This window comes from Drosophila virilis, chromosome X (genome assembly GCF_030788295.1).
Source record: "Drosophila virilis strain 15010-1051.87 chromosome X, Dvir_AGI_RSII-ME, whole genome shotgun sequence".
Lineage (NCBI taxonomy): Eukaryota > Metazoa > Arthropoda > Insecta > Diptera > Drosophilidae > Drosophila > Drosophila virilis.
This window is the reverse complement of record NC_091543.1, coordinates 9470998-9498367: the sequence shown is the minus strand read 5'-3', so window position 1 is coordinate 9498367 and position 27370 is coordinate 9470998. Positions and strand designations below refer to the sequence as shown.

The window sequence follows — 27370 nt, the reverse complement described above, 5'->3', positions numbered from 1 at the left end:
ATTGAGAGTAAGTGGGAGCGAGATAAAAAACAAACAGCGATGCCGTTCCATCGCACATATTATATGGAAGAGAGCAAGCCAAAGCATCATATGTATATCTTACTCTCTTGCTCGCGATTTTGGACCAGATGTCGCCGATTTTTGTGTGTCCTCTCTGGTTGTACTGCATGTCCTATCTAAGTATATGTTGTTTGGTTAGTGACCAAACGTAGTTGAATAATTATTGTAATATGTTCAATGCCAACCAACCAACATTTTATAAATTCAGTTACTAGAACATACTTAAAAATTCTCTGGCTAAAATCAATATTTAATTTTCAATAAATGCTAACAAACTTTACGAGTAGACTAATTGGACATGCAGATGTTTGAGTACTTGAGAGACTTAAACAAGTTTCCAGTTGGTTAATATTTTACGCACAACAAAGCTGATTAAACACACAAAAATTGCAAATAAATCTCTACGAAATATCTTTGAGTCTAATGACTACAAAGGCAGTCGGATTATTAATCCAAGCACTTGCTTGACCTACCTCTAAACAATACAACTGCAGTAAAGTAACAGTTGCAGTTGCAGTTACAGTTACACATATCGATTGCACTTAATGTGGCATTTCGAGATGGCTTCACTCATCTGTTGTCTGTCAGGGCAAGGGGCAAAGGCGGAGGCGGCAGACCAAATCAGGGCAACAACCAAAACAAAGGCAACTGCAATCATTGTTAGGACTATGCCAGCATTTGAAGGCTATGCCTTAATCGGTTTTGCTCCTACTTGAAATTGGCACTGATGGGTCTTAGGTGAGTTGGCATTACAATGGTCGGGAGGCGGGCGCATTCGACTGAGTTTCACAGCTTGTGCCAACAATTGTAAGATATGAATGATAGGATGTGTCCAATTAGTGTACATATTTAACAATGCTCAACTGAAGTATAAACTGCATAGTAATGTTGGCAATGTGGGAAGCACAGGGTATTAGTTGAACTATTCAACTAGAACCTAAATAAAGTAGCTGTCCTTCAAGATGTAAATATAGAGATACAAATAGAGATAGAGATAGAGATAGAGATAGAGATAGAGATAGAAATAGAGATAGAGATAGAGATAGAGATAGAGATAGAGATAGAGATAGAGACAGAGACAGAGATAGAGATAGAGATAGAGATAGAGATAGAGATAGAGATAGAGATAGAGATAGAGATAGAGATAGAGAAGAGATAGAGATAGAGATAGAGATAGAGATAGAGATAGAGATAGAGATAGAGATAGAGATAGAGATAGAGATAGAGATAGAGATAGAGATAGAGATAGAGATAGAGATAGAGATAGAGATAGAGATAGAGATAGAGATAGAGATAGAGATAGAGATAGAGATAGAGAAGATAGAGATAGAGATAGAGATAGAGATAGAGATAGAGATAGAGATAGAGATAGAGATAGAGATAGAGATAGAGATAGAGATAGAGATAGAGATAGAGATAGAGATAGAGATAGAGATGAGATAGAGATAGAGATAGAGATAGAGATAGAGATAGAGATAGAGATAGAGATAGAGATAGAGATAGAGATAGAGATAGAGATAGAGATAGAGATAGAGCTAGAGATAGAGATAGAGATAGAGATAGAGATAGAGATAGAGATAGAGATAGATAGAGATAGAGATAGAGATAGAGATAGAGATAGAGATAGAGATAGAGATAGAGATAGAGATAGAGATAGAGATAGAGATAGAGATAGAGATAGAGATAGAGATAGAGATAGAGATAGATAGAGATAGAGATAGAGAGATAGAGATAGAGATAGAGATAGAGATAGAGATAGAGATAGAGATAGAGATAGAGATAGAGATAGAGATAGAGATAGAGATAGAGATAGAGATAGAGATAGAGATAGAGATAGAGATAGAGATAGAGATAGAGATAGAGATAGAGATAGAGATAGAGATAGAGATAGAGATAGAGATAGAGATAGAGATAGAGATAGAGATAGAGATAGAGAGCTCGCGCTCGCGCTCGCGCTCGAGCTCGCTGCGCTCGCGCTCGCGCTCGCGCTAGCGCGCTGCGCTAGCGCTCGCGCTCGCGCTCGCGCTCGCGCTCGCGCTCGCGTCGCGCTCGCGCTCGCGCTCGCGCTCGCGCTCGCGCTCGCGCTCCGCTCGCGCTCGCCTCGCGCTCGCGCGCGCTCGCGCTCGCGCTCGCGCTCGCGCTCGCGCTCGCGCTCGCGCTCGCGCTCGCGCTCTCGCTCGCTCTCGCGCTCGCGCTCGCCTCGCGCTCGCGCTCGCCTCGCGCTCGCGCTCGCGCTCGCGCTCGCGCTCGCGCTCGCGCTCGCGCTCGCGCTCGCGCTCGCGCTCGCGCTCGCGCTCGCGCTCACGCTCGCGCTCGCGCTCGCGCTCGCGCTCGCGCTCGCGCTCGCGCTCGCGCTCCGCGCTCGCGCTCGCGCTCGCGCTCGCGCTAGCGCTAGCGCTCGCGCTCGCGCTCGCGCTCGCTCGCGCTCGCGCTCGCGCTCGCGCTCGCGCTCGCGCTCGCGCTCGCGCTCGCGCTCGCTCGCGCTCGCGCTCGCGATAGAGATAGAGATAGAGATAGAGATAGAGATAGAGATAGAGATAGATAAATTGATAAATTGGTAAATTGATAAATTGATAAATTCAACGCAACTCAAGCAGACATAAAAATGTGTCTTATGCTGAGAATCGGTGGCAAATCGCTCGCTTTTAATTAAGCCAATTTGCCAATGTTGTCCCCCAAATATTTTTGAACGGCAGATTATGCAAAGTGAGTTCAATTAATTTAAATTTCGCCCTTGTTCTTGTCGCTGCAGATGAATTTTGCGAGGAGTATCCGCATAATTTGATGCCCACACCTGGCTATTGGATAGAGTGTTCACGACAGAAAATAACGCTGCCCACGCCGCATACGATTTGGGATGAGAGCGATTCGGAGCACGAGGATATACGCGCTGGGAGTGCCAGCGATGCGTATTTGGAGCGTGAATGCAGTGACCTCTATGAGGACGATGAGGATTCGGAGGCAACGCCCAGTCCGCGCAAAAAAACAACCATTGAGGAGCAATGGGACCAGCAGGGCGCCTTTGAGCTAATCTCTGTGGAGCAGGAGACGTACGAGAAATACTTTTATGGCACTGAGCATTGGAATTATTTTACAAGTGACGAGGATCTGGGCCCCGTTATACTCTCCATCAAACAGGAGACGCTCAATGGACGGGATCAGTTTCGTATACTCGTGCGCGCCGGTTCCTACACGGTGCATGGACTGATACCCGCCTCCTGTGTGTTTGCCGATAGGTAAGATGCACTCCAAGAGTAACCGAAACAACATTTTAACAAAACTGAAATTCATTTGTTTTTTTTTGGTAGATATAATCGCGAGGAGGTAGTTAGATCTTTAGGTAAAGAAGTTAATTTAAATCCACCATTAACCTTAGGACAATTGCCCGATACGCCCGAGGAATTATTAAAATTAGATCAGGTGCGTGCGAACAACGGAATTATCATAAGTATGTGGCAACTAATTGGGCAATTTTCTTTACTGAAGGTTTTTATAAAATCCGAATTAAAAGTCGGCGTCATATTCGTCAAAGAGGAACAATATAGCGAAGAGCAAATTCTGGACAATAATGAAAATTCACCGCTCTTCGATGAGTTCCTCACGCTGCTCGGCGACCGCGTTCGCTTACGCGGCTTCGATAAATACAAAGGTGGCCTTGATACGGTGCATGACCTCACAGGTGAGAGACATCTCGACAAGCCCCAAATACCTTAAACTCTCTCGTTACACACATTATTACTATTTATATATATTATATATTATGGATCTGGCGCTCAGGTCTGTTCTCCGTTTATACGAACTGGCGCAACATTGAGATCATGTTCCATGTGTCCACGCTGCTGCCCTACGAGAAACATGACCCACAGAAGCTTCAACGCAAACGGCACATCGGCAACGATATTGTCTGTGTGGTATTCCTAGAAGCGGACAACACCCGCTTCAGTCCCGCCTGCATTAAGAGCCATTTTCTGCACACCTTCATACTGGTAAGCCAACATTTGAATCTGACGGATGTGCACGAGCTGTCTTCAGTGAATGTCAGTCAGTCTGGACAGACAATTTTATATCCATATCCTATAAATATAAATAGTGTGTCCTGACTGACTGATTGACATGTGATCAACGCACAGCTAAACTTGGTGCCGCGGCTTCCTTTCTTTATTCGCGAGTTAGCAAAGGGACGGAATGCGCCCGCTTGGCTTCAGCGTGTCTAAGCGTCGAATTGAGAAGCGAAAGGTCGCCGGTTCAAACGCTGATTGATTGACAAGCGATCAATGCGCAGTCCAAAATTTAATTGTGTTATGTATGGAAAAATTCGACCGACAGTTAAGGGAAACCGAAAAAAAAGAACATAGTGATAGAATTGCGATTTACCAACATGACGGGATCTCTCTTTTCTCTCTCTCTCTCTTGCTCTCGCTCTTTCTGTGTGCAATCGAAATACAGGTGCGTGTCTCAGCGCGCATTAAACACAAGCCCACACGCTACGAGGTATCCGTGGTCACACGCGACGAGGTGGGCGCCTACAAGCCCTACCTATGGGAGCAGTCGGTCTTTGAGAAGGGGCCAATGTTTCGGTAAGTGTTAAACAGCAGCTTAATCCAATTGTAAATGATTATATGAAAGAGCATATTCTGTTTAGCGAGTGGCTGCTAACGAAAATTGTAAATGGGGAGCGCGCCTCGTATTCGGCGCCAAAATTTGCCAGAATGCAGGAGCGGACGCGCTCACAGATGCTCGAGGATCTGGTGATGAATCTATCGAATCATGCTGAAACTGGTCAAATACCGAAGCCATATAGACGCGGCTCCTGGCGGCCCATTGGTGAGGATGAATATTTCAAAATGTTGCATGCCAGAGTACTAGACAACAACAGATCACAACAACAACAACAACAACATGAACACATGAACAACTGTTGCTATTGTAATTGCAACGAGCAGCAGCAGCAGCAGCAGCAGCAGCAGCTGGCACTGGGCACAACACACACACACACTAAACATAACAACAACAGCAACAACAACAACAACAACAGCAACAACAACGCTGATCAACGCCAACAGCAACAGCAACAGCAACAACAACAACAACAACAACTTCGCTGCAATTTGTGCTGTGCCTCTGTGATGCACCTCTGTGCGAGGCATAGTATGTGTATACCCACACACTCTCTCACACACACACACACACACCTACCCACAGTCAGTTATTTAAATGTTTCACCTGTTAAATGGGCGGGCTGCTTGTGGGCGTGGCAGCTGCTGCCGCTGCTTTAACAGCTATTTGCAGCAGCATTTCACTTTGTTGACTCTCGACTCTGCATGATTAATCGTTTTGCCATGTTGTTGCTGCTGTTTGCCGTTGCCATTGTTGTTGCAGCACTTCCGCATGCCATGCCAAACACACACACACACATACGCACACACGCACACACACATGCGCGCTTACACTTCCGTTTCCGCCATTAACACATCCGCCTGCGTTTGCACGCGACGCGACTGCGCTGCGCAGCCTCTGTGGCATGCTGTGACAAATCTTACAACACAATCTGTTTGCTGCCACAGCATAGCTTTGCCCAACCCCGACCCCCACTCTCCCCCCCCCCCTCCCTTTGCACACACATGACACGCATCCACCTGCCCCTCTTCTGGCGCTGTTTGGCCTGGTTTTAGCGCGTATCTTAAGTTGTCCGGCATGAAATGTTGTATATTTTATCTGCTGCGGTCAATCTTTTCCGTCTTAGCTCATCCGAGCACACACAAACACACACACACACACACGTACACGTACACACACGCATACAAACACACCCGCATCGCCTACTGTCTGCCCATCCTATTGGGAGCTGTTGTTGTTGTTGTGATTTGTTTTAGATTTTCTGTTATTTATTTGTTGCATTAAACAAGACAAATCTAATTTGATTTATTCATGCACAGCAGAGGCACAATCCACACACACACACACACACACACACGCACACCCGCAGCCGTGTAGGTGTTAGCCAATTGACAGCAATGGGCCAGGCGTCCAGTATCTCTGCTGCCCCCTATGCCCCCCCCCCCCCCCTTGCGACCAATATGCGTAACGCACACTCGAACTAGTTATGCATATTAAAATAATGCAAATTATTGATTGATAGCTTTTGTGACCACACTGGGGATGCGGTGTGCTCCCTGCTGAGTAGTTCCACACACTACCCCCAAACTGGACACCCCACCCACCCCCCACCCCCCAACACCACCCAAACCGCCTTAGCTGCAGCTTGAAGACAACTCAATTAGCTGCTTTAATATAAAATCGAAAGAAAAACAAGAACCAAGCACAGCATACCGAACCTTAAATACCCTAACAAAAATATAGCCTACACTCTAGCAGCAATGTGAGAAGCATTTGTCTCGTAATTGTAGATATCTTGAAGAAGACATGAAGGTTTCTTTGATTTTATATAAGTTCATTTTATGATAGGTTGAGCTTTGTGTCCAAGCCGAGAGACAGATAGTCGGACATGATTATTTCGAGTTCACATTAAATATATGTTCTTTATAGGGTCAAAATATGAAAGCTATCTCTTAAGGAGAACCAAATCGATATGTCGAATCCATCCCATGTCTGGTATATGAAACATGGATCCAGTCTGGCTATTCCTGAAATGTGTTTTAGATATCGTAAAAAATAGAAGTATCTGTGCAGTCCATTGCCAAATAACTCAGCAACTAGTTTATAGAGAAACAGATAGACAAGGTTTTATCGACTTGGCTGTGGTTGATACTGTTCAAGATTATATATATCGTATATATAAACCTTAGCTGATTCAAAGAAATCTCTCTCCTCTCTGTGTATCTCTCGCTTGCCAACTCTCTCCCACTCGTCTCTGTCTTTCTCTCTCTCTCTCTTGCCCTCTCTCCCACTCTCTTTATCAACTCGAAAGCATTCTCAAAAACCTTTTCAGTTCAGACAGTTTCAATTAAATTCCTTAACTATGCCAATTTACCGGAAGTTCTGAATGCCTAGCATCAACTGTAATAACTACAACAAGTTTCCGGGGCAGGAATTCTGTTGGCAAAAGGCAAAAGAGCAAATAAATTATAGGAATGTAAACCTTAATTATAAACAACAACAACAACAACAAAAAATAGCGTTCAACACACAGAGAACACAAATTGGCTAATAAAATACCATGTACATATATTATATTTACATATCGTAACCATATCGAAACGCAGCTGTGTTTAAGTGCCAACCCCTGACCCCTGACCCCAGACCCCAGACCCCAGACCCCTGACCCAATGCCGGCAATCGCCAATCGCCGCATAGCCCGCTTATAAAGTCTGCCATTGATTACACTAGCAATTTTTACGTGTACTTGTATTTGTGTTGCTTTTTGTATTTGTGTTTGTTGGTAATAACCAGCATTTACCTGCAAACATGTAATGAAAATTGAATAAACAAGTGTACACTAATCGGCATTGCTCGACTGGAAGTTACCCAATAGCAAACGGCGAGCTTAGATATGTTCAAAAGGTCTTACATCGATATTTATCGATTTCGTGGCTTGGATTATCGATTCGAACTCGATCTATCTCTCTGACAGACAGACATCACCAATTCTGGTTGCTTTCTGCTGACCGTTGCATACATTTGCACAAAAACATCATACCCCTTGTTGGCCCCTTTCACCGGGTTCAGGGTATATCAGGTGCAGGTGAGGTCGTTACTTCGACCATTGCATGCAAACCAAACAATTGAATCGAATCGAATCGAATTGAATCGAATTGAAATCGAATCCAATGGCAATGCTTTTGGGCCTCTGCACAAGATGAAAGGTGCCCGTTGCCAAATGCATCCTAACACGATTTCCATACGGCCGCTGCGACCTCGAGAACTGCCATTAGGCATATTTGTATGTAGATGTGCAAGTATTTCGTATCCGCAAGATACAAGCAAGCGGTGTATGATTGATGGGACACATTGTATACACACTCACACACACACTCTCTCTCCCTCACACACACACACACACACACACACAGAGAGACGCAGACTTGGGCTATGCTACAATTGGGCAGCAGGTGAAGGTGGCTGCGGCTTAGCCAAATGCCAGCTGCAAAGGCCAAAGGGTTCATATACCCTGTACTGGCATCATGATTTATATATGGGGTATATCAGCATATGGGTAGCTAGAGTTTTGAGCACGTTCCCTTTAAGTCGAAACCCAACTTTGAGACATATTGCTAACATAGATTATCATATTTGTTCAAAAGTTGTATAATATATTCAAGACAACCTACAAAGCATCGCGTGTACCTTGCCACAGGGTATCTCCTAGTCGACCATGCTTGCTAACTTGCCACGCACCACCAACCGCAATATACAACAACAACAACAACGAAAATGAGCGATGTAGCAAGTTTGTGAGAATATTTCACAAATATGCAAGCCACTTTTAAAAGCTGTCTTTTGCTGGTTCCAAGCTGCCATCGAAAGGGGCCTGTTTCCGACACATTAACACTAGTTAACATGCCACAAAAGCTAAGCCACAGAAATGTGAAGAAGAGAAAATTTGTATTATGCCAGACTTAACTGTCTGAACTTCATGTCTGCATAATTAACCGTGTAATTTACGTGAAAATAATAATCTGGTTAGAACAAAGGGAATACATTTAAATTGGAAATCATTTTAGTTGTATGAGATATTGTAATGTACGAATATTGAAGATAGTACTAGATAGTATATTGATAGGTTTAGCTCATATATAAACTAAACTTAGACTCTTCTTAGACTGTTCCAAGTTTTGAAATCTAGTTGGATTCCTACCGAGGTATATTCAAGAATAAAATATGCTTGAATTTCTATGTAAAAATGGTTTGTATTTCATGTCTCAGACATTAATCGATAGTAAATCGATAAGTCCCAGGGTATATCGATAGATTTGTAGCTCTCATATAAACTCAACTCAGACGCTCTTGTTTCAAGCTGTGCGATCAAGTTTGATTCCCATCTAGTTTAGGTACATTTAAGAAAGAAATGTACGTGAAATTGAATGTACAAATGATATGTTAATCATGTGAAAGATATAATTCGATAGTAAATCGATAATACCCATGGTATATCGTTTGATTTGTAGCTCTCATATAAGCTCAGCCTAGTTTGAGATAATCATTGATTCCCATCTAGCTTAGGTACATTCAAGAAAGACATGTACTGGAAATTGAATGTGCAAAGTCACATCAGAATAAAGAACTGCATGTTTCTCTAAATATATACAAGTGTTACTTAATTGTCATAAGCTAACTCTTTAATCATTAATTCGTATCATAATTCCTAACATAATATATCATTCCAAATCGCACATATACGTAATGTAATTCTTGACATATTCCTTTCTTTACATAGGCCACATGCGACCATCGTCACCGCTGCTGGATTCGGTGCGAGATCAGTTCGAGGATTACGATCAACTGGCCAAGGACTTTACGCGTGTATTTCTAAACGACGAGCCATCGTGCCTCACAAATGCCCATCTATTCGATGTGGTCTTTTTGGTGGGCCAGTCCAAGCAGAAGGCGCGCCTCATTGGCGTACGCGCCATATTAGGTGTGCGCAGTCGGGTCTTTCAGGTGGGAAGAGTTTTTGTCATATTTAAAGTTCTGATTTTTAGTTTTGGCAATTTTGTTATATATAGGAAATGCTTTATGGCATACAGACGGGCTTTGGATCACCGCAGATACCCGTTGCCGAGATATTTGCACGGCCAGCGCCGTCGCTGGTCTCGCCGCAAAATCAAAAGCCGAAAAGTAACAACTATTTAACCGTACCGGATTCTGATTCTATACGACCCAAAAGTGTGCCCTCATCGCCGATGGTTAAGCGGGCGTTCTCGCGCCTTGGCACGATCACGGCCGGCTGGGGTCGATCCATACGGAATAAGAATACGAATCAATTGAATCCGGATGATAAAAAGAAGTGGATATCATCGACAGATTGTTCGAGTAAGAGTTTTCTTTCAATGCAATGCAACAATATCGATGCGTGTTCTTTTTTCTTTCTCTCTTTTGCCTTTCTCTCTCGCTCTCTCTCTCTCTCTCTCTCTCTCTCTCTCTCTCGATTTGTTCTCTCTCTCTCTCTTTCTCCGTTTTTTGCGCTCTTTCTGTTAAACGTACCCGATTTTCCTAATATATACACACAACACCCACTAACTACTAAATAACGCCTTGGCTCCGCTCCTACGTACTACGTAACTTCGTAACTGCCTGTTTTACCACTAATACTTGCTAACAACTTGGCTAACAACGAAATCAAATCGCAAATAACGCACGCCGCACGCCTTAACTACCTCACAAACTACCCAACTGCGTACTCTATATATGATATATGCATATACATATATTATATGTATATATATTATTATGTGATGTGTAATTTGTCCATATGTTAATTGTCGGGCTCATCTGGTGTCGTTCACGTTCTGTTCGGCGTTATGGTTCTTGTCCTTTATCGTGTTGTTTTGCATTCCGAATCTTTTCCACGAACAATAAATTCTTATGTTCTCTTTTTTTTATATGTATATTTAATCTTACTTATGCCAATTATTTTGCTTATATGCTTCCTTTTAATTGGCATTCCTTGCCTTAAATACCTTGGACGTGTCCTGCTAACGGTATCGACCGCTTAATGCACACCCACCTCTCTGAACTCACCACCACCATAATCGGTATTCTAATCGGCTAAATATCATACACATATCCTATTTCCGTCAATGTTTCCCACTTAATATTGCTCCAACAATTTTTCAATGCTACACACACGACGTTAATTAATACTTCTGCCAATATTCAACATATCTGAAACTATAAATAATACTGCACTAATTTCCAATTCCAACGCACATGTTTCGCATATCTATACTCACCACGAACACACGAAATATCACTCATATTTCACAACACATTTCACATTATCATCCGTATCTCACCATCCATATTTTGCAAGACCATACTCAACACACTCACCGCAACTGACTATATTCAACTTTCATGCCATTAAACTGACCACATTCATATTCACCATCGCAAAACATGCAAATTTCCAAAATATATTTATAAAATTAAAACGTAACGCATATGCTTGAAATTCTTAAAATTTGGACATATTAAACAATTTGCATAACTCACCACACTGCAACTATTACCCTCTCTCGCTATCTCTTTCTCTCTTTCTTCCCAAACTTACTCGTTCAAAACATATTTAAAATTGATTGAATAACAATACAAACTATACAAATACAAATTTCATTAAATTAATTAAACAAAAATCAAAATTTTTGTCATTTTTCATCACACACGCTAACCCAACCGCCATAACCCTCACCCCCCCACATCCGTCTCTCGCCCCATCTTTCTCTCGCTTCACCAAAATCAATTAACGCTATTTATTTGGATATTGATTTCTTAATAACCGTGCGATATTCCCGCCCGCAAAACTGACCGCATTTATTTAATTTCGCAATTTAATTTTATTGAAATTTTATTTGATGGTTTTCATTTGCGTTTAATTTAATAATTTCGCGTCCACAAACCACCTTCAACCAAATAAAAAAAAAAATATAAAAAAAAAAAAAAATCACGTCAACCGAATACCAAAAAAACCAAAACTCCATAAAACAAAAAAAAAATACATACAACACCGAAAAAAAAATCAACTTCCAAACCTGGCAGACAGAGATAGTAAAGACAAGGATAAGGACAAGCCGGGCAACAATCAATTGGCCATGCCCCGGCTCTCCGTCTGCGCCGACGCCCAAAAGGTGGACCGGGCCAAGCTAGCCCAAACGGAATTCAACATTATCGAATTCGATCCGGATACGTTTCGTGTGCTCCTGGACTATCTGCACACGGGCACCTGTCCACTGACCTGTGTCTCGATACCAGGTAAGCAAATCAATAGACTTTCGTGTGAAAGAAATAGAAAGGGGAACACTTGGAATTGAAACAGCTGCAAGAACAGAGCATGTTTTAATACTATTGCTCTTGCGTAGAATAGTTGAAAATGGGGCACTTTCAAATGAAGCATATGCAAAAACTGACAAAGTTCTAGTAAGAATAAAAAAAAAATGTTGACAAGGCAACAATTGGAAATGGAACACATTTAAGGGAAAGAAGTATCATTGAAACGAATGAAATCAATTGAAATGGAAGCATGTGAAATAGAAAATAGATAATTGATTAGGAAAAGCGAAAGTTAATATTATTAACACATATCTTTTAACATTTCTGTGACATTCTCTTAGGTCTGCTCTGCGCCGCGGAGCACTATGATCTGCCAGAGCTGTTGCAGGCGTGCTTCCATCACTGCAAACAGTTCCTGCGCATCGAGGTCGTTTGCCCGATGCTGATCTCGCTGGAGAACTACTACTGGCGTTACACATCCGCCTCCGAGCTGGTCAACATGATACTGTCGTTCGTGGAGAGCAAGGCGCATGCGCTGTTCAAATGCCCCGAATTCCTCCATCTGTCCGAGTCGATGGTGCAAATGATTATGTGCCGGGAGCTGCAAACGCCGGAGATACGTAAATTTGAGGCGATGCTCGCCTGGGCGCAGCACAAGGTTGCCAAGCTCAAGAATCATCCCAATAAGGACACACAATTCGAGTTCGAGTGCATCATGGAGCGACTGACGCGCGATCTAAATCTGTGCCGCATCTCGCCCAGTGAACTGCTCACCGTTGTATTGCCATCAAAATCGATGAAGAACGAGAGGATCATGGAGACGCTCATGGTGCAGGTGAATCTTGGCACCTATCGGATGCCCGAGCTGGATGCGTACCGTCAGCAGTTGCGACAGCAGGAGTCCGCCGAGGCCACCGTGCAAGTCCACCGGGGTGGATGAGACAGTAAGAATGTGAGTTTCGATTTGGATCAACAGCCGCTGGCGCTAGCCCCAAACACTGCCGCAACCAACGCTAAAATGGCGCGCACGCCCGACTTCGCCGCCGGACTGTTGACACCCAATGCCGCCGGCGGCGGCACCATAACTAGCACCGTTGCGAGCGGCATAACCCTACAATTGGATGCGCGCGCCTATGCGATGGCCTCCGTTGCCGTTGCCCTCGAACATCAACAACAACAGCAACAATTGCAGCAACAACAACAACTGAATCAGGTGCAACAGGCACCGCGCGACGCCACCGATGACGAGGTGGAGCTGTACGCCAGTTTTGATATGGCGCCCAGCACCAGCCGCGTTGCCGCCCAAATGCAGGCGGCCAAGGAGGCAAGGCGGAAGCGTTGGGCCGCCGACGGCGCCAGCGGTAGCAGCGACGGCGGCTGTGCCAGTGGCAGCAGCGGCAGCGGTCGGCGTTATTAAATTGGAAAAGAACAATTACGAAAAACAAAAAACTAAATTCAAAACTAAATTGCACAGAGAACAGACAAACTTTGGCCAGCCGAAGTTGCAATACTCTTGCAGCTCTCATTAATATATATATATATATAAATCTTTCAATATTGTTGTAAATTAATGCTTAATACCGAATTCCAACCTTTTGTACATATTCCAAAGATATATGTTATTTCCAAACAATCCGCATGATATCGTGTTCCGTTTCCACAAATTCCACCCAATAAATGAGCTGCAGCCAGCTCTTACAACGTTCGAATGCATAACTAGCTAATATTGGGTTTAAAAGGTCTTCTCATCTCAAACCCAACAATAAAGTAACACATTTTTTGGCTAACTCAAATAATATGGTGTTCCATTTTCACGCATTCCGCTTAATAAATAAGCTGCCAGCAGCTGCACCATATTGTTATATACATGCCATACAGGTCTTACGGGACTTTGGGACTTCTTTTTCTTACATAGTGTCCAAAAAAGGAACATAAACAGTTTTTAATGTTCCATTCTCACCGTTTCCTGTTCATGAACAGGCCAAATTAAAAGAAATAATACTTGATTGCTACAATTACAATACTGCAAGGGTATTTTGTGTGTGCGTGTGTGTGTGTGTGGGTGTATGTGTGTGTGTCTGTGTGTGCGTGCAACTAACCCACCGCTGGTAAGCGCCCTGAGAAGCCAAACAAAGAGAACCATCCAAATCGAAGCTGACATTATTAACTCTTACATTCACCCCGCAAGACAAGAAACCAAAAGAAACCAAAAGAAAAAAAAAAAAAAAAAAAAAAACAAATTTGAATGGAAAACAAAGTAAATAAAGCAAAAAAAAAATCATTTTCTACCAAGTATTACCTACACTTAAACAGAGATACATATACATAAAACCTATTGTAACTATGTATAGTAAGAGTATATGCCAGGGAGAAGGAAGAGAGGGAGAAGGGAGTTTTTTTTTTGGCATTTACATGTTATGTAAGCAAAGTAAACGTTGTTGGGAATCCAACACTCAACAGCCCCAAAGGAAACAAGAAACAAAAAATACCGAAAAATACCAAAATATACCGAAAAAGAAATACCCAAACAAAAAAAAACGCTTACTGATGTAAAACAAAGACTTAAGACAAATGATAAAACAAATTTTTTTAAATCAATATTATTGAAAATGTAAGCTCTACCAAGTTTTTGGAAAAACCAAAGAAAATTACCCAAAAAAAAAAGAAAAGAAAAAAACCTAGCATTACCTTGAAAAGAAATACCTTAAAATATTTATGTACATAGACATACATTTACACACTCGTATATGTATTTAAGTGTTAAATCCAAATTGTAAACAACATCTCAAACTGATTGAATGGCTGCGTTTGTTTTTTTTTTTTTTTTACGATAATACAAAAAAAAAAATACCAACAAGAAAATATTGAAAACTGAGCTAGCTATAGATCTATACCATATATAAACATTATACATTTGCTGTACCTAACAAATACAATTGACTAACTAACTAACTTGCATTCAAATAGTTATCGTTGTAACTATGCAAAAATAATACAACACTCAAGCAGTTAAATACTAAATGCATCTAAACAAATGAAAATGTGTTAATGTTCCGCTTATGGATTCCATTGCCTGTCCTTAAGAGTTACTAGTTATCCAGCAGCTGATATATATATGACACATAGATATATAGATATGTATGTATATACCTGTTAAAATGTTCATGTTAGTTGACTAGCAGTTAATTTGTCAACCTGTCAGACCAAAAATCAGATGTCGATTAGCTGGCAACGCAAGTCGAAGAGTTTTATAAGGTATTTAAAACTAGGCGCCGCTTTTGTGTCTTGTTGCAACTGGTAGCGTAGCCGCCCCACCAAGCTAACACAAGCATGTCAAGGTGGCTGGTAAATTTACCAGGAACATGTAAATAAACGCATTTGTATGGTTAAACAAAACTATCGCATTAATATTGACTAATTTGTCAGCTATTGACTGATGCCGCTTCTGCATATTTTAAATATGCATAAGCTACACAGAATTACCCTAATATAGGCTAAACCTTCAGTTGCTGGCATCTTGAGTGGAATGTGTCGTAACTACATAAATACTAAGTACAATATGCATATTTCTTTAATATATATACACCTACATAAATGTGCTATCTATATATACATTAACCGCATATTTGTCATACTAAACAATAATAACTGACAGCTACAGAAAAATACAGATCTACAATATATATACAAATACATTGAAAACCAAAGAAAAACAAATGAAATAACGTAACGGCAGCATTTTCAAAAAGGGTTTCACTTAACGGTTCAAATGTGTATATCAAAATTAAATACATGCATACCTAACAAAATGTTTATATAGTATATGTATACATACGTACTTATTATATATACATATATATATATATATACCAGCACAGCGCTGGGCATATGCTTAAAAACACTTATCCGTAAGAACATACCAAAAGAATATACCAATTAAAATACCAGTTTAAATACACACCGAAAGAAACGTTGAATATGCTTTAAATGTGCAAAATGTTGAATATAACCATAAAACATAATCCAATATCTAGGTTAATCTGTGTGTGAATTAAACCACCTCAGCCCAAATAATAGCTGAATTTGTTGTAAACTACAAAGAGCAGAAAATAGAACTATACTCACAACAAGTAAAACCAACACTGGTAAATGCAAAACATTTCAAATACAAAACTGAAAATGAAACAGTTGAATTAACAGTAGATGAACCGAAAAAAAAAATCAGAAGAAAAACTACAATTTTTAAACAGTGTTTTTGCTGAAATCAATACAGAAAAAAGTAACAGTAAATGAAATTAAGAAAGAACACATAAAACAGAAATTTGAAATAGAAAAACGAAACATTAGTCAACACTATCGCTAGGAAACATGGCAAATGGGACAGCTCGCATAGAACATTGGAACGAGAACTTTTGCTAGACAGCATGTGAAACGGAACATGCAGCAGGCATTTTTTTTTTTTTGTGTAATAAACAAGTTGAACTACTTGTTGGAAGAAACACATGAAATGAAACAGTTTTAGACGAACCGTAATTCGTATAGCATTTTCGAAGAATTTCATAAGACAGCAACGGAACGTGTGAAATAGAACATAAGCAAACCTTCAATTGGTAACATAAGAAACCGATAAAAAATCCAAACAAAAGTTGGCGAAAATTGTTGTTTCTTTTTTTTTTTTTTTTTTTTTTTTTGTGCTAACAGTTGTCAACTTATTGAAACTGAAGGCAAAAATACATATAAACCAAATATACTAATTCTAGCTAAGATACTAAAAAAGAAAAACCCCTTAAAAGGTAAGGAGAAACGGTAACTGACGAAAATATTTACAAAACAAAACAAAATAAAAAAAAAATACAACAAAACAATATTTTGCATAATTGCAACAAGTGTTTCTAAGTGTTTGTGCCGTGCTGTGTTACAACCAAAAAATCTAAAGATTTAACTCATAGTACATACTATATAAACTCTTGATATCTTAAAAACGAAACGAAAACAGAAAAAAAAATCAAATCAAATAAAAATAAAGTCAAAGGAAAAGGAAAACAATGAAAAAGACAACTTCGGATTTGCCGAAGTTTGGCATGTTCTATCTGAAAAAACTAAATGAACATATATGCTATATATATATCGGAAACAAGGACAGAACATGCAGTAGCCGAATTTTTAAGGATGGAGATAAGCAAAGAATATAAAATACCAAAAAAAAAAAAAAACCTAACTTAATCAAACTCAGTGTTAAATGCCGTGTGACTCCTTTTGAGCTCATCTAATTGTATACCATAACAATTCAAGATAAACCGAATAGATTATATCCGTTAAGCACACCGAATACTCTTATCAAATTAATTGAATATTGTAATTGACAGCTAAAACAGCATAAACATGCATACATTAAAAACTCATACGACTTTACATTTGTACATCAACTTTATACTATATACAACATGATTACACTCCATATATGAATGTTATATACATACATGTATTGCAACGACCTGAGGGCCAAGGCAACAGGTACGCTGCGTTTCGACACTAATTATTTATATAATTAATTTTACATTAACATATAATGAATGTACAACAATATGCTATATATGCCAATGGATGTATGTGTAATCAACCTATACAAATAAGCCAGCATCTAAATTGATCTATTCATACTATGTTACGATATATGTGTGTGTATGTATGTGTTTGCTCGTATGCTACCAACTATATACAGAATATACCTACATACATATATACATATTAATATATATATATATATGTACTACTATATTGACATATATGAATATATGTATATGTGTATTAGGGCAGTCGGTCCTTTATGGGCCCGAACTCCATTGCTTGATGCTCGAATTTCACTTCAATATTTCGGCTACATTTTTCGGGTGTACAAAATTTGTTTTGTCTGTTTATGGCCAAAAGTTATTCTAATATATATGATATGCTGGATATAAAACAATTGTATGACATTTATGGAACACATTGCGAAATATCTATATATATATATACATTAAATAAAACTGAATTTAACAAAAAAAAAAAAAAACAATCCAAGTGTGTTTTTTTTATATTATTAACATTTGCAGGCAAAATGTGCGCGAACAATTCAAATTGAAACAGTTGCAAACGCATGAGGGAAATTGAAACAAAAATGGAATTGGAATTAAAATATTGGCCAATTTGTAGGGAGTTAAGATAATAGATCGAATTGGAATTCGAAGAGAGTTCCAGGCCATAGACAGAAGTAGAGAAACAATTTGAATTGAAACAGAAGTAAAGGCATAATTGGAATTCGAATATTGCTCAATTTTTGACGGTATTTCAAGTTAACAGTTTTACAGAAACATTTGAAATTGGAACAGTATTAAGGGCATGCATGAAGTTTAAGAAGAAATCAATTGAAATTAAAATATTTTCCTGTTTGTAGAGTTTCAGGTAAAAGACGAAATTAAAGAAACAATTGGAATCGGAACACAGTCAAAGGCATGAGCGAAATTTAAACAGAAATGCAAGCAGAATCAATATATTTTTCCCCATTTTGTGAGGCTTTTAAGCTAATAGACAGAATTTGAGAGACAATTGGAATTGGAACATAAATGGGATTTGGACTAAAATAATGAGAGAACAGTTGAAATTTAAACCCTCTTCAGTCTAAATTCAATTTAGAGAAACAGTTGGCATTGGAATGCTTGTTATTGAGAACTGCACAAATTGGGACCAAGAGAATTGAAACAAAAAATGTGTTGCATTAGTCTTTTGACTAGTTAAATGCTTAGATAAAATTAGATTGGTAAGTGCTTCATATGAAATGTTTGGCATTGAATAATTAAGTTTAGACAGCTCGTCTAAGCTGGGTTTCTTTCCATTTTGTATTGAGGTTTTTAAGATCTGCTCAAATTGAATTTAGAGAAATATTTGAAATGTCAATTGTTGTTATTCAGAGCTGTGGAAATATAAACTAATTAAATTGAAACAAAAATATAATGCATTACACGTTTCATATAGCTACTAAAACTAAAACAGTTGCTTAACTAATTTGTCAACAAAAACAATGTTTGATATTGAAATTAAATTAATTAAATTATAGTAAAGAATCAAGGTATTTATCTTAATGGTCCAAGCCAAGTAGTAAAGTAAACTGCAATATTTTTCTTTCTTTTTTTTATTGAGGGTTTTAAGAGCTATTTTCATTTTTATTGAATTTTTGAATTATGTTCTTCAATTATTACATTTATTATTATAATTATTATTATTATTATTGGTATTCATAAGAGTTTACATTCAATTGTTTTTGTTGATTTACTTTGTTTAATGCTCGCAACGTTCATCATTTCTATAATTTTTACAATATTTATACATATATGCATATATATACATGTGCCTATATGCGTATATATACATATATATATATATTTATATTTATATACATACACTGCATATACATGTGTATATAGTAAAACTAAAAGGTAGACACTAAGTCTGATGCGCATACATATGCACCTATGCACATACGCACACACACATACACATCCATGTACATACATAAGTATATAGTCCAAAAAGCCTTAACTTTAACACATAAATCAGTCGAAATACATCATTTAATTAATTTATTTATTTTTTTCATATACTTGTCGCTTTATCTGATTTCAATAAATTAACGTACAAATAAATGGTGTTTTTTCTTTTTCCTCTTCAGATATTTTCTTTCCATTTCAATTTTGAATCATAGAAAGAGCCAAAAAAAATTATGTATATGGAAATTAATTTTTTCTTTTTTTTTTCTCAAACAGCAAATGCAACATACCCTTTTTGCACGCTATATATATAGGTATATACATGCATATATATATAAATATATACATATACATATATCTATGATTTTCTTTATAGTTTATGTACAATTTTATAATTATGCATTAGCTTGAAAGAATTTTGTTTTGTTTTTGTTTTAGTTTTTGGGCTATAATCAAATAATTTATTCTTTAATTGTTATGCACGCGCAGGAACAAAACATTGAGGTCGCTAAGCTGCACACACACTCACACACACAAACACACTCACTCACACACTCACACTCACTCACACATTTCATTATTCATTCATCATTTAGAGTTTTTACTTTTGTGTTTTTGCTGCTCTTGTGGTAAGTATTTCGTAAGGAACTTGTTTTGATTTTTTTTTTTTTTTTATAGAATTCTATTATAACAAAGCAAATAATACATAATAATACAAATAAACGGAGCTATATAGCAAGTATATATATAGTATATATGTGTTGGTCTTTATGGATATGAATGAAAAAGGCATTCCGTGCCAATCAAATTGTTATACATCTGTTTTGCATTTAGTTTGTGGATATAACTATTTAGATTTGTTTACAGCAAACGCTTATAAAGCTACGTCAAAAGCTCAAATCAAATGTTGCTCGACAAATTCAACTATTGCACTATTATTGTTGTCTCAGCATCTGAATACATTTACAATATAAATATGCGACTATAAACGAGCATATTTAAACACAAAAAGAAAAAAAATAGAAGCTGATTTATATACATATACTATATATAATGATATATATATATATATTGAAATAGTTATATAGGGCACAGTGTTCAATTTTGGCTATTAGTTCAGTTAGATGTATACGCTATATATGCATATATATATATATATATGTATATATATGCTGGATATATGGCTGGATATATTGCAGTTACAAATTTTAACTTGATTGTTGTTTCGTTTGTTGCCTAAAACAATTCCTATATACACAAACGCGCGCACACACACACAATTAAGAATTAAATTTAAAAAAAAAATTGCTTTTTGTTATAAATTAAAACAGAAACATTTTGTGAACTAGCTGAATTAACATTAGAAAAGGACAACGCAACGCCTAGCTACGGCCTAAAATTTAAACGTTATATATACGACTTTTGAACACTTTCGTTTGCTGTTGTTGTTGTTGGTTGTTTGTTGTTGGTTGTTGGTTGTTGTTGGTTGTTGTTGGTTGTTGCTGTCGTCGCTTTTCGAGTCCAGCGTGCATCTGTGCGCCGCGCCTGCTGTTGCCGTTGTGCTAGTGACCGCCGTTGTTGTCGCCGTTGGTGCAGCTGTCGCCAGCAGCTGCCGGGTCATCGGGCGCCAACACATCATCGTCGAATCCATACCAACATCACATGACCATAATTTGCAGTGCTACTCATTGATCTATGGTCCGATAGATGCGTCGCTGCGGCTCGGGCGTATAGTGGATGCGCGTCCGGAAATGTTGCGGCGAGCCGGGCACACTCTCCGAGCCGCGACGTGGCGGCGGCAATGGCGGCGACGCGGAGACATAGCTATTTGAATGATGTTTAGATGATTAGTTGAACGGCAGCAATAGTCTAGTCTTGTGACGGATGCGGCACACTTACCGTCGCTGCAGCAGCGGTGAGCCCGGCGGCTGGCCGCTCAGCTCGAGCAGATTTTTGCGCAGCAACAGCGGCGACTGGCCGCGATTGTAGCGCGGCGGCGGATCCGGACTGCGATGCCGCCTATCCAGGCCGGCCAGCAAATGGGGACTGGCCGGTGTACTGTGGCTACCGCAGCTGCTGCCGCCGCCGCCGCCGCCGCCGCCGCCGGCCACGCCGCCGCTGCTGGCATAACGTCGCAAAAAGCCGCTGGTCGCTAGCACATGGCCAGCGGCAGAGGCTGCCGCAACGCCAGCTGCACCGCTGCCCGTCAGCGGCTCCGTAGTGGGTGAGGTGCTTTGGCTGGTATTGTGACTGCTGCTCGCCGCGGACAGCGTCCGATAGTAATAGGATTTGCCTGTTGCATGGCCGCTGCTGCCATTGTTCATAATGCTGCGATAAGCCGGTGGCGGTGGTTGTGGCGCCAGCGCCGGCTCCAAGCCGCACAGCTGCTCATTCCCATTGACATTGGGCGCCGTTGCCGTTGCCATTGGCGTTGCCGTTGCCATTGGCGTTGGCGTCGCTGTGGAATTCAATTGGGTTTTAACATAGGTCGCAAATTGTCGCTTCATGGCGCCGGCGATTGTATTGAACCAGCCTGATTGATCGATCGGTTGATTGATTGATTGATTGATTGTTTGTTTGTTTGTTTGTTGATTGATGATTGATTGATGCAGTGCAATCGTGTATGTGATGCGGGCGAGCGTGCATGATTTGTGCGTGCGTATGTAAGTATGTGCGTATAAGAGTGCGTGTGTGTGTGCGCGTGTGTGTGCGCGTGTGTGTGTGTGTGTGTGTAAACAAAGAGAAAGAACACAAACATAAAGAGCACAAGCGAGCGAAAGAATTAGTCGAGAGCCACAGAAAAAGCGCTAAATGCAACAACAACAAAATAGAAACTAAAAAAAAAAGCGCAAAAAATTAAATTTCCAGAAAAAGAAAAAACGATTTGCCCGGTACCTAATTTTTTTTTTTTTATTTTTTTGGTATAAATTTTCACTCATTTTCCGCCCGTGTGAATTGATATGCAAAAAAAGGGGAATTTGCATTGCGTGTAAAAACGTTTTAAATGCATTTTCCAAGAAGATCTTATGAAAATAACTTTAAACAACCACTTTTCAGACAATCCGCCCTTTTTCCACAGTTGCTGGTGAAACTGTCTTAGCAAGACAGGAACACAAATTCATACAACTTTCAAATAAGTTTAAAACCGATCAGCCCACAATTTAAAGATGTCGGGCATGACTTTTCCAAGTTATGAAAATAAAACAGAAAATTCAACTACCCAATTATCATGCGCCATTTCCACCCAGCAGGGTGGATTTTACGAAAAGTGTGAAACTCGTCTGACATCAATTGCCAAGTGCATGAAATTGAATTCATAAATTCATCTGACCAATTTGCAAGCCCCTTTTTCACTCAAACAGGTGGATTTCACAAGAAGCATGGGTAAGCAAAAAAAAAAAAGAGATTGCATAAAATCATTTTTCATGCAATTTTCACAGTTTCGGGTGAAATTTCCAATAACCCAAGATCAAAAAGAAATTTAAGCTGTACATCGATCAGTCAGTTAGTCAGTCAGTCAGGACAAACCGTTACATATGCATATAGATATATATACTTAAATATGAACATATAAAAAGATAATGAAATCAAGCTGAATTATGTCTGGCACTCACCCGCATCCGCATGGCTGGAATACACATGCTGCTCCCTGGCATCTAGATTATTACTGCTGCTGCTGCTGCTGTTGTTGCTCGTCTGGCCAATTAGCTGGCGACGCGCATACAATTTGCTCAGCTTGCTGCCCATCTGCAGACCAGCAGCAACAGATGCTCCACCAACTCCGCCAGTGTCGCCGCTACCGCTGACATAATCCGGCTGCAGTTGCTCTGGTGATCTACAGGGCAAGCTGCTGTAGAATATGTTGTTGCTAGTTGTTGTTGCTGTTGTTGTGGCTGTTGTTGTTGCTGTTGTTGTTGCTGTTGTTGTGGGCGTTGGCGTCAGCGGCAGCGGCTGATACTGCAACTGTGTCGCATTGCCAACGCCAAAGTGTCCGGCTGCTGTGGCACATGGCGATGCTGGCGTTGCGCCGATGGCTATTTGCGAGCACGTCGACTGCGTCGATGACTGACTAGATGTGGAGTGCGAGGAGGATGGCGCCACATAGTTGCTGTGAAACGGATTCGTGCTGGTGCCAATAACAGGCGCAGGACGCGGCACCGCCGGCGCTGGCGCTGGCGTCGTCTGCGGCGGCTGATGAAAGTGATAATGTTGCGGCTGTGGCTGATAATGATGTTGCAGCTGCTGCAGCTGCTGCTGCTGCTGCTGCTGCTGCTGCAGATGTTGCTGCTGGAAGTGATGTTGCCGCTCGGCTGCCTCCTTTTCGCGCAGCTGATTCTGCTGATGATAGAAACGCTGCAGCACTGCAAAGAGCGAGAAGCAAATAGAGTAAGAAAAATTTTGATGAAGCGACAAAGTTTTAGTTGCGTCTGAAATGCACTGACACAAGGTGAACGTGCACGACATCAACATATATAAGATTATTTTGTATTAAAGACAAATTTAAAGCAAAAAAGAAATGCTCTATAATGTTGAAATAAGGCTAAGCAATGCCTTGAACGGAGCAGAGCAACAAAAATATAAACATGTTAGCTAGATTATTTGAATAGCTCTGTAAGCATATGGCTAATTCGTTAACAATGACAGCTAATTAAATTCTAACAAAAAGTGAACATGGAGAAATATTAACAATATAAAGCAAGTCTTTGCCACGACAGAAGGCTTCATCAGGCAATAATTACTTAATAATACAAATGCACTTTATATGCTTTATATGTACAAGGTCAACATGTAGGTTGCCGGTTCAAACTCGCGTATTTTGTACTGTTCTGTTGCCAAAACTCGCTTCATTATACGACAAGTAATATTATCTCAACAGAAGTAAATTCTAAACAAAATGAACATAATGCAAACGAAATATAACCACAAATTGTAACTTAAGACAGAAAGCTGGTTCGAATCCTGTTTTCTATACATATTTATAAGATAGTAATGCCTAGACTAGCATCTCACCTATGGGACTCTGATTGCCTGGCTGCAGGCGTTGTTGTTGTTGTTGTTGATTGTTGAGCTGCAGTGTTGGTGTTGTTGTTGTTGTTGTTGTTGCTGCTGTGGTTGTTGTCGTTGCTGCCGCTATCGCTGGCTCTGTTATCAGGCCTTTGGGCTGCAACGTGGGCGAACCGAGGGCGCTGCAATTATCAATTCTACTATCACAGGTGTCGTACGGCAACGTTCTTTGCGCTGCTGGCAGACGCCATTTGGGCATGGTCATTAGCTCAGTCGGCGTTTTGGCTTTACTATGCGGCAGTGTTGTTATTATTGTTGTTGCAGTTGTTGTTGCAATCGGTGTTGTTGCTGTTACTGCAATTGGTGTTGTTGCTGTAACAATCGCATGATGTTTCTTTTGACTGAACGGCGATGTCGTCAAATTGCGTAATATCGATTGACCTGAAAAACAAAATAAGGTATAATACATTCAGTCAAATTAATCGTCAGTCACAATTGACCGTGTCCGTGTGTCCGGCATAGCTTACCAATGCTGCTGAATACAGACTCCTTTTTGGGGCTCTCATCCGTGTACTTGTAGTGCGAGCCATTGCTCAGCTTGCGCTGCATGAACGGCGACTTGCGATACAGTTTGTTGATGTCGTTGCTGCTGCTGCTGCTGCCACCACCTGGCGGCGACATGGGACTTGCGCTGCTGCTGCTGCCACTGCCGCCGCTGCTAAAGTTGTTCAATGTTGTCGTTGCTGCTGCTGCAGCTGCTTGTTGCTGTGGTTGCTGTTGAGGTAGTTGTGTGGCTGATTGCATGAAATACTGCGTACCCGTAGCCGGCGCCTGTTGATAGCTTGGAATCTGTGTGGGTTTTATTGTCTTCAGCGTTTGCGTATTGCTTGGACTGCGCGCTGTCAATGCCGCCGCATTTCTTCCATACAATGTGGCAGCTTCCTTGGCGCGTGTTGCTGCTGCGGCTGCTGCGGCTGCTGCGGCTGCTGCGGCTGCTGCTGTTGTTGTCGTCGCTCTGCAATTAACGCATAGTTTTTATTAATATTTGCAGCTGCTTGTTGAGCCCGTTATGTGCAAAAAAAAAAACACACACACATAAAATGTACGCCAGCATGACAGCGTTAGAGTGAAACAGACACAAAGAGAGAGAGAGAGAGAGAGAGAGAGAGAGAGAAGGAAATAGAGATCAGTGCTATGCGGCGCGAGCGAGTGAGAGCAGGAGGCATGAATGTGTGTGTGCGTGTATGATTATATGTGTGTGTGTGGGTGTGTGTGTAAGGAGCGAGTGGGCAACTGTTTAGATGTCTCGACTGGATCATGGATCTTATATGAGGTAAATGAGTTCAATGAGAGAATAAGCGCAAGGAACAATAAGAAAGCATCATACCAACGAGAGAGAGAGTGTGAACAATAGAGAGAGAGAGAGAGAGAGAGAGATATTGAGTGCACGCTAAATAAGTGCAACCAATAGGATGAAGCAGAAGTCCTAATTTCGATAGTTATCGATTTGTAAGATAGCTTACGCCCTCTGTTATCGCAACTTAAATGTCTTGAAATTCTATGTCGAATAGCACAGGGACTAATAAAAACCGCGTAAATTAATGCCGACGTCCAAATAAAATATATACATATATATATATATATATAAATATGTATCTCAAATTCGATTCACGCTTACTATCGATATTTATCGATTCAACACTATCAACTACTTTTCGTTTCTCTCCCCCCGTGTTTCTCGCTCGCTTTTCGAAGCCTCACTTTCATCCTTACCAAAACTATCAACTACTTTTCTCTCTACCCCCTCTCTTTGTCGATCACCATTTCGAATCCATGCGATAATTGCCAGAATGTATCACTTTTCACTATGTTCCCCACGCACAGCATCAAAGGGGTATAACAATTTCGAGCCGCCAGAGGGCGCTGCAGAAACCGAAACAAGGAAAGCGTCGTCAATGTGGTGTGTTGAATTTGCCCCCGAATCAAAAACAAAACTCAACACACCAAAAAGTGCCCGAAAAAAGCAAGAGATGATAACGAATGGGATGAAACAAGCGAAAGACAAGATAAATAAAACACAATCAGATAACATATATACACATATATATAAATATTTATATATATATATATATATATATATACATATATAAAAGGTTGGAATTTGTACATACATATAGACGGAAGCGGTATGTGCAATGTGGTGGCATTGAAACGGAACGAAATGGAATGAAACGGCAGCGAAAACAATTGCAATGAACGCCACAATTGCGAAGCATACAACAAACACTTAAATTAAGAATAAATCAAATTAAAATATATGAAAAGAAATATGAAAATCAAAAATTGCAAAAAAATTTACCTCGTTTGATGTGTGAAGTCGTTTGTTTTTTGATATATATATATATATATATATATTTTTTTTTGTGGCAAATTAACTAAGAAATAATGCGAGAAATTAAAAATGTTAAGCCGCAAGCCCCAAGCAACATGCAGCAGAATAACAACAAGAATAATTATTAAATACACGCAAACAACATAAAAGATGTTAATACAAAATTAGTAATTAAAAATTAAGGAACATTAATGAATCAATGCGCGCATTAGTATAAACATAATAATAACAATAATAATAATAACAATAATAACAATAATAACAATAATAATAATAATAATAATAACAAGAAAACTCGGTAGTACTTACTGAATTTTACTTTTGATTTGGGAGGAGTTTTATTGTATTGATTTATAATTTCATTTCATTGATTATTGTTTCTTGCATTTGTCTCATTTATATATGTGTATATCATATCATGGTAGGGATAATATAAATTATTATT

The 27370-nt window shown here is 39.9% G+C and overlaps 3 protein-coding genes across 9 annotated transcripts in view; 2 read left to right on the top strand and 1 right to left on the bottom strand.

The window, feature by feature from the left end:
* The window catches only part of rsh (radish), a 136729-nt gene extending 123783 nt beyond the window's left edge, over positions 1-12946 (top strand). For 4 of the 5 annotated variants that reach the window (XM_032440670.2, XM_032440671.2, XM_032440668.2 and 1 more), the window contains 10 exons: positions 2813-3296; positions 3369-3480; positions 3547-3739; positions 3838-4046; positions 4507-4637; positions 4703-4884; positions 9455-9678; positions 9744-10050; positions 11776-11988; positions 12348-12946. In XM_032440670.2, the coding sequence (XP_032296561.1) occupies positions 2813-3296; positions 3369-3480; positions 3547-3739; positions 3838-4046; positions 4507-4637; positions 4703-4884; positions 9455-9678; positions 9744-10050; positions 11776-11988; positions 12348-12946 (2654 nt within the window). The remainder of the gene's footprint in view (positions 1-2812; positions 3297-3368; positions 3481-3546; positions 3740-3837; positions 4047-4506; positions 4638-4702; positions 4885-9454; positions 9679-9743; positions 10051-11775; positions 11989-12347) is intronic. The other variant, XM_032440669.2, reaches the window with a different exon arrangement.
* hep (hemipterous) overlaps positions 1-27370 on the bottom strand; it is a 138831-nt gene that overhangs the window by 104457 nt on the left and 7004 nt on the right. For 2 of the 3 annotated variants that reach the window (XR_004305275.2, XR_004305274.2), the window contains exons 6-8: positions 25061-25548; positions 24540-24974; positions 23144-23890 (exon numbers count right to left, since the gene is read on the bottom strand). Coding sequence is in view for 1 of the 3 variants with exons in the window: in XM_032440672.2 (XP_032296563.1) it covers positions 21215-21353; positions 21429-22062; positions 23144-23890; positions 24540-24974; positions 25061-25548 (2443 nt within the window). In the remaining 2 variants the exon portion in view is untranslated. Of the gene's footprint in view, positions 1-19207; positions 21354-21428; positions 22063-23143; positions 23891-24539; positions 24975-25060; positions 25549-27370 lie in introns of those variants that run through there. The other variant, XM_032440672.2, reaches the window with a different exon arrangement.
* Positions 13025-13499, top strand: LOC138911365 (uncharacterized). Its single transcript, XM_070209982.1, has one exon. It carries the CDS (start codon positions 13025-13027, stop codon positions 13421-13423), a length of 399 nt encoding a protein of 132 aa, XP_070066083.1. The 3' UTR covers positions 13424-13499.

Excerpts from the sequence above, each read along its gene's own strand:
- LOC138911365 (XM_070209982.1), top strand. The coding sequence starts at position 13,025 with ATGGCGCGCACGCCCGACTTCGCCGCCGGACTGTTGACACCCAATGCC.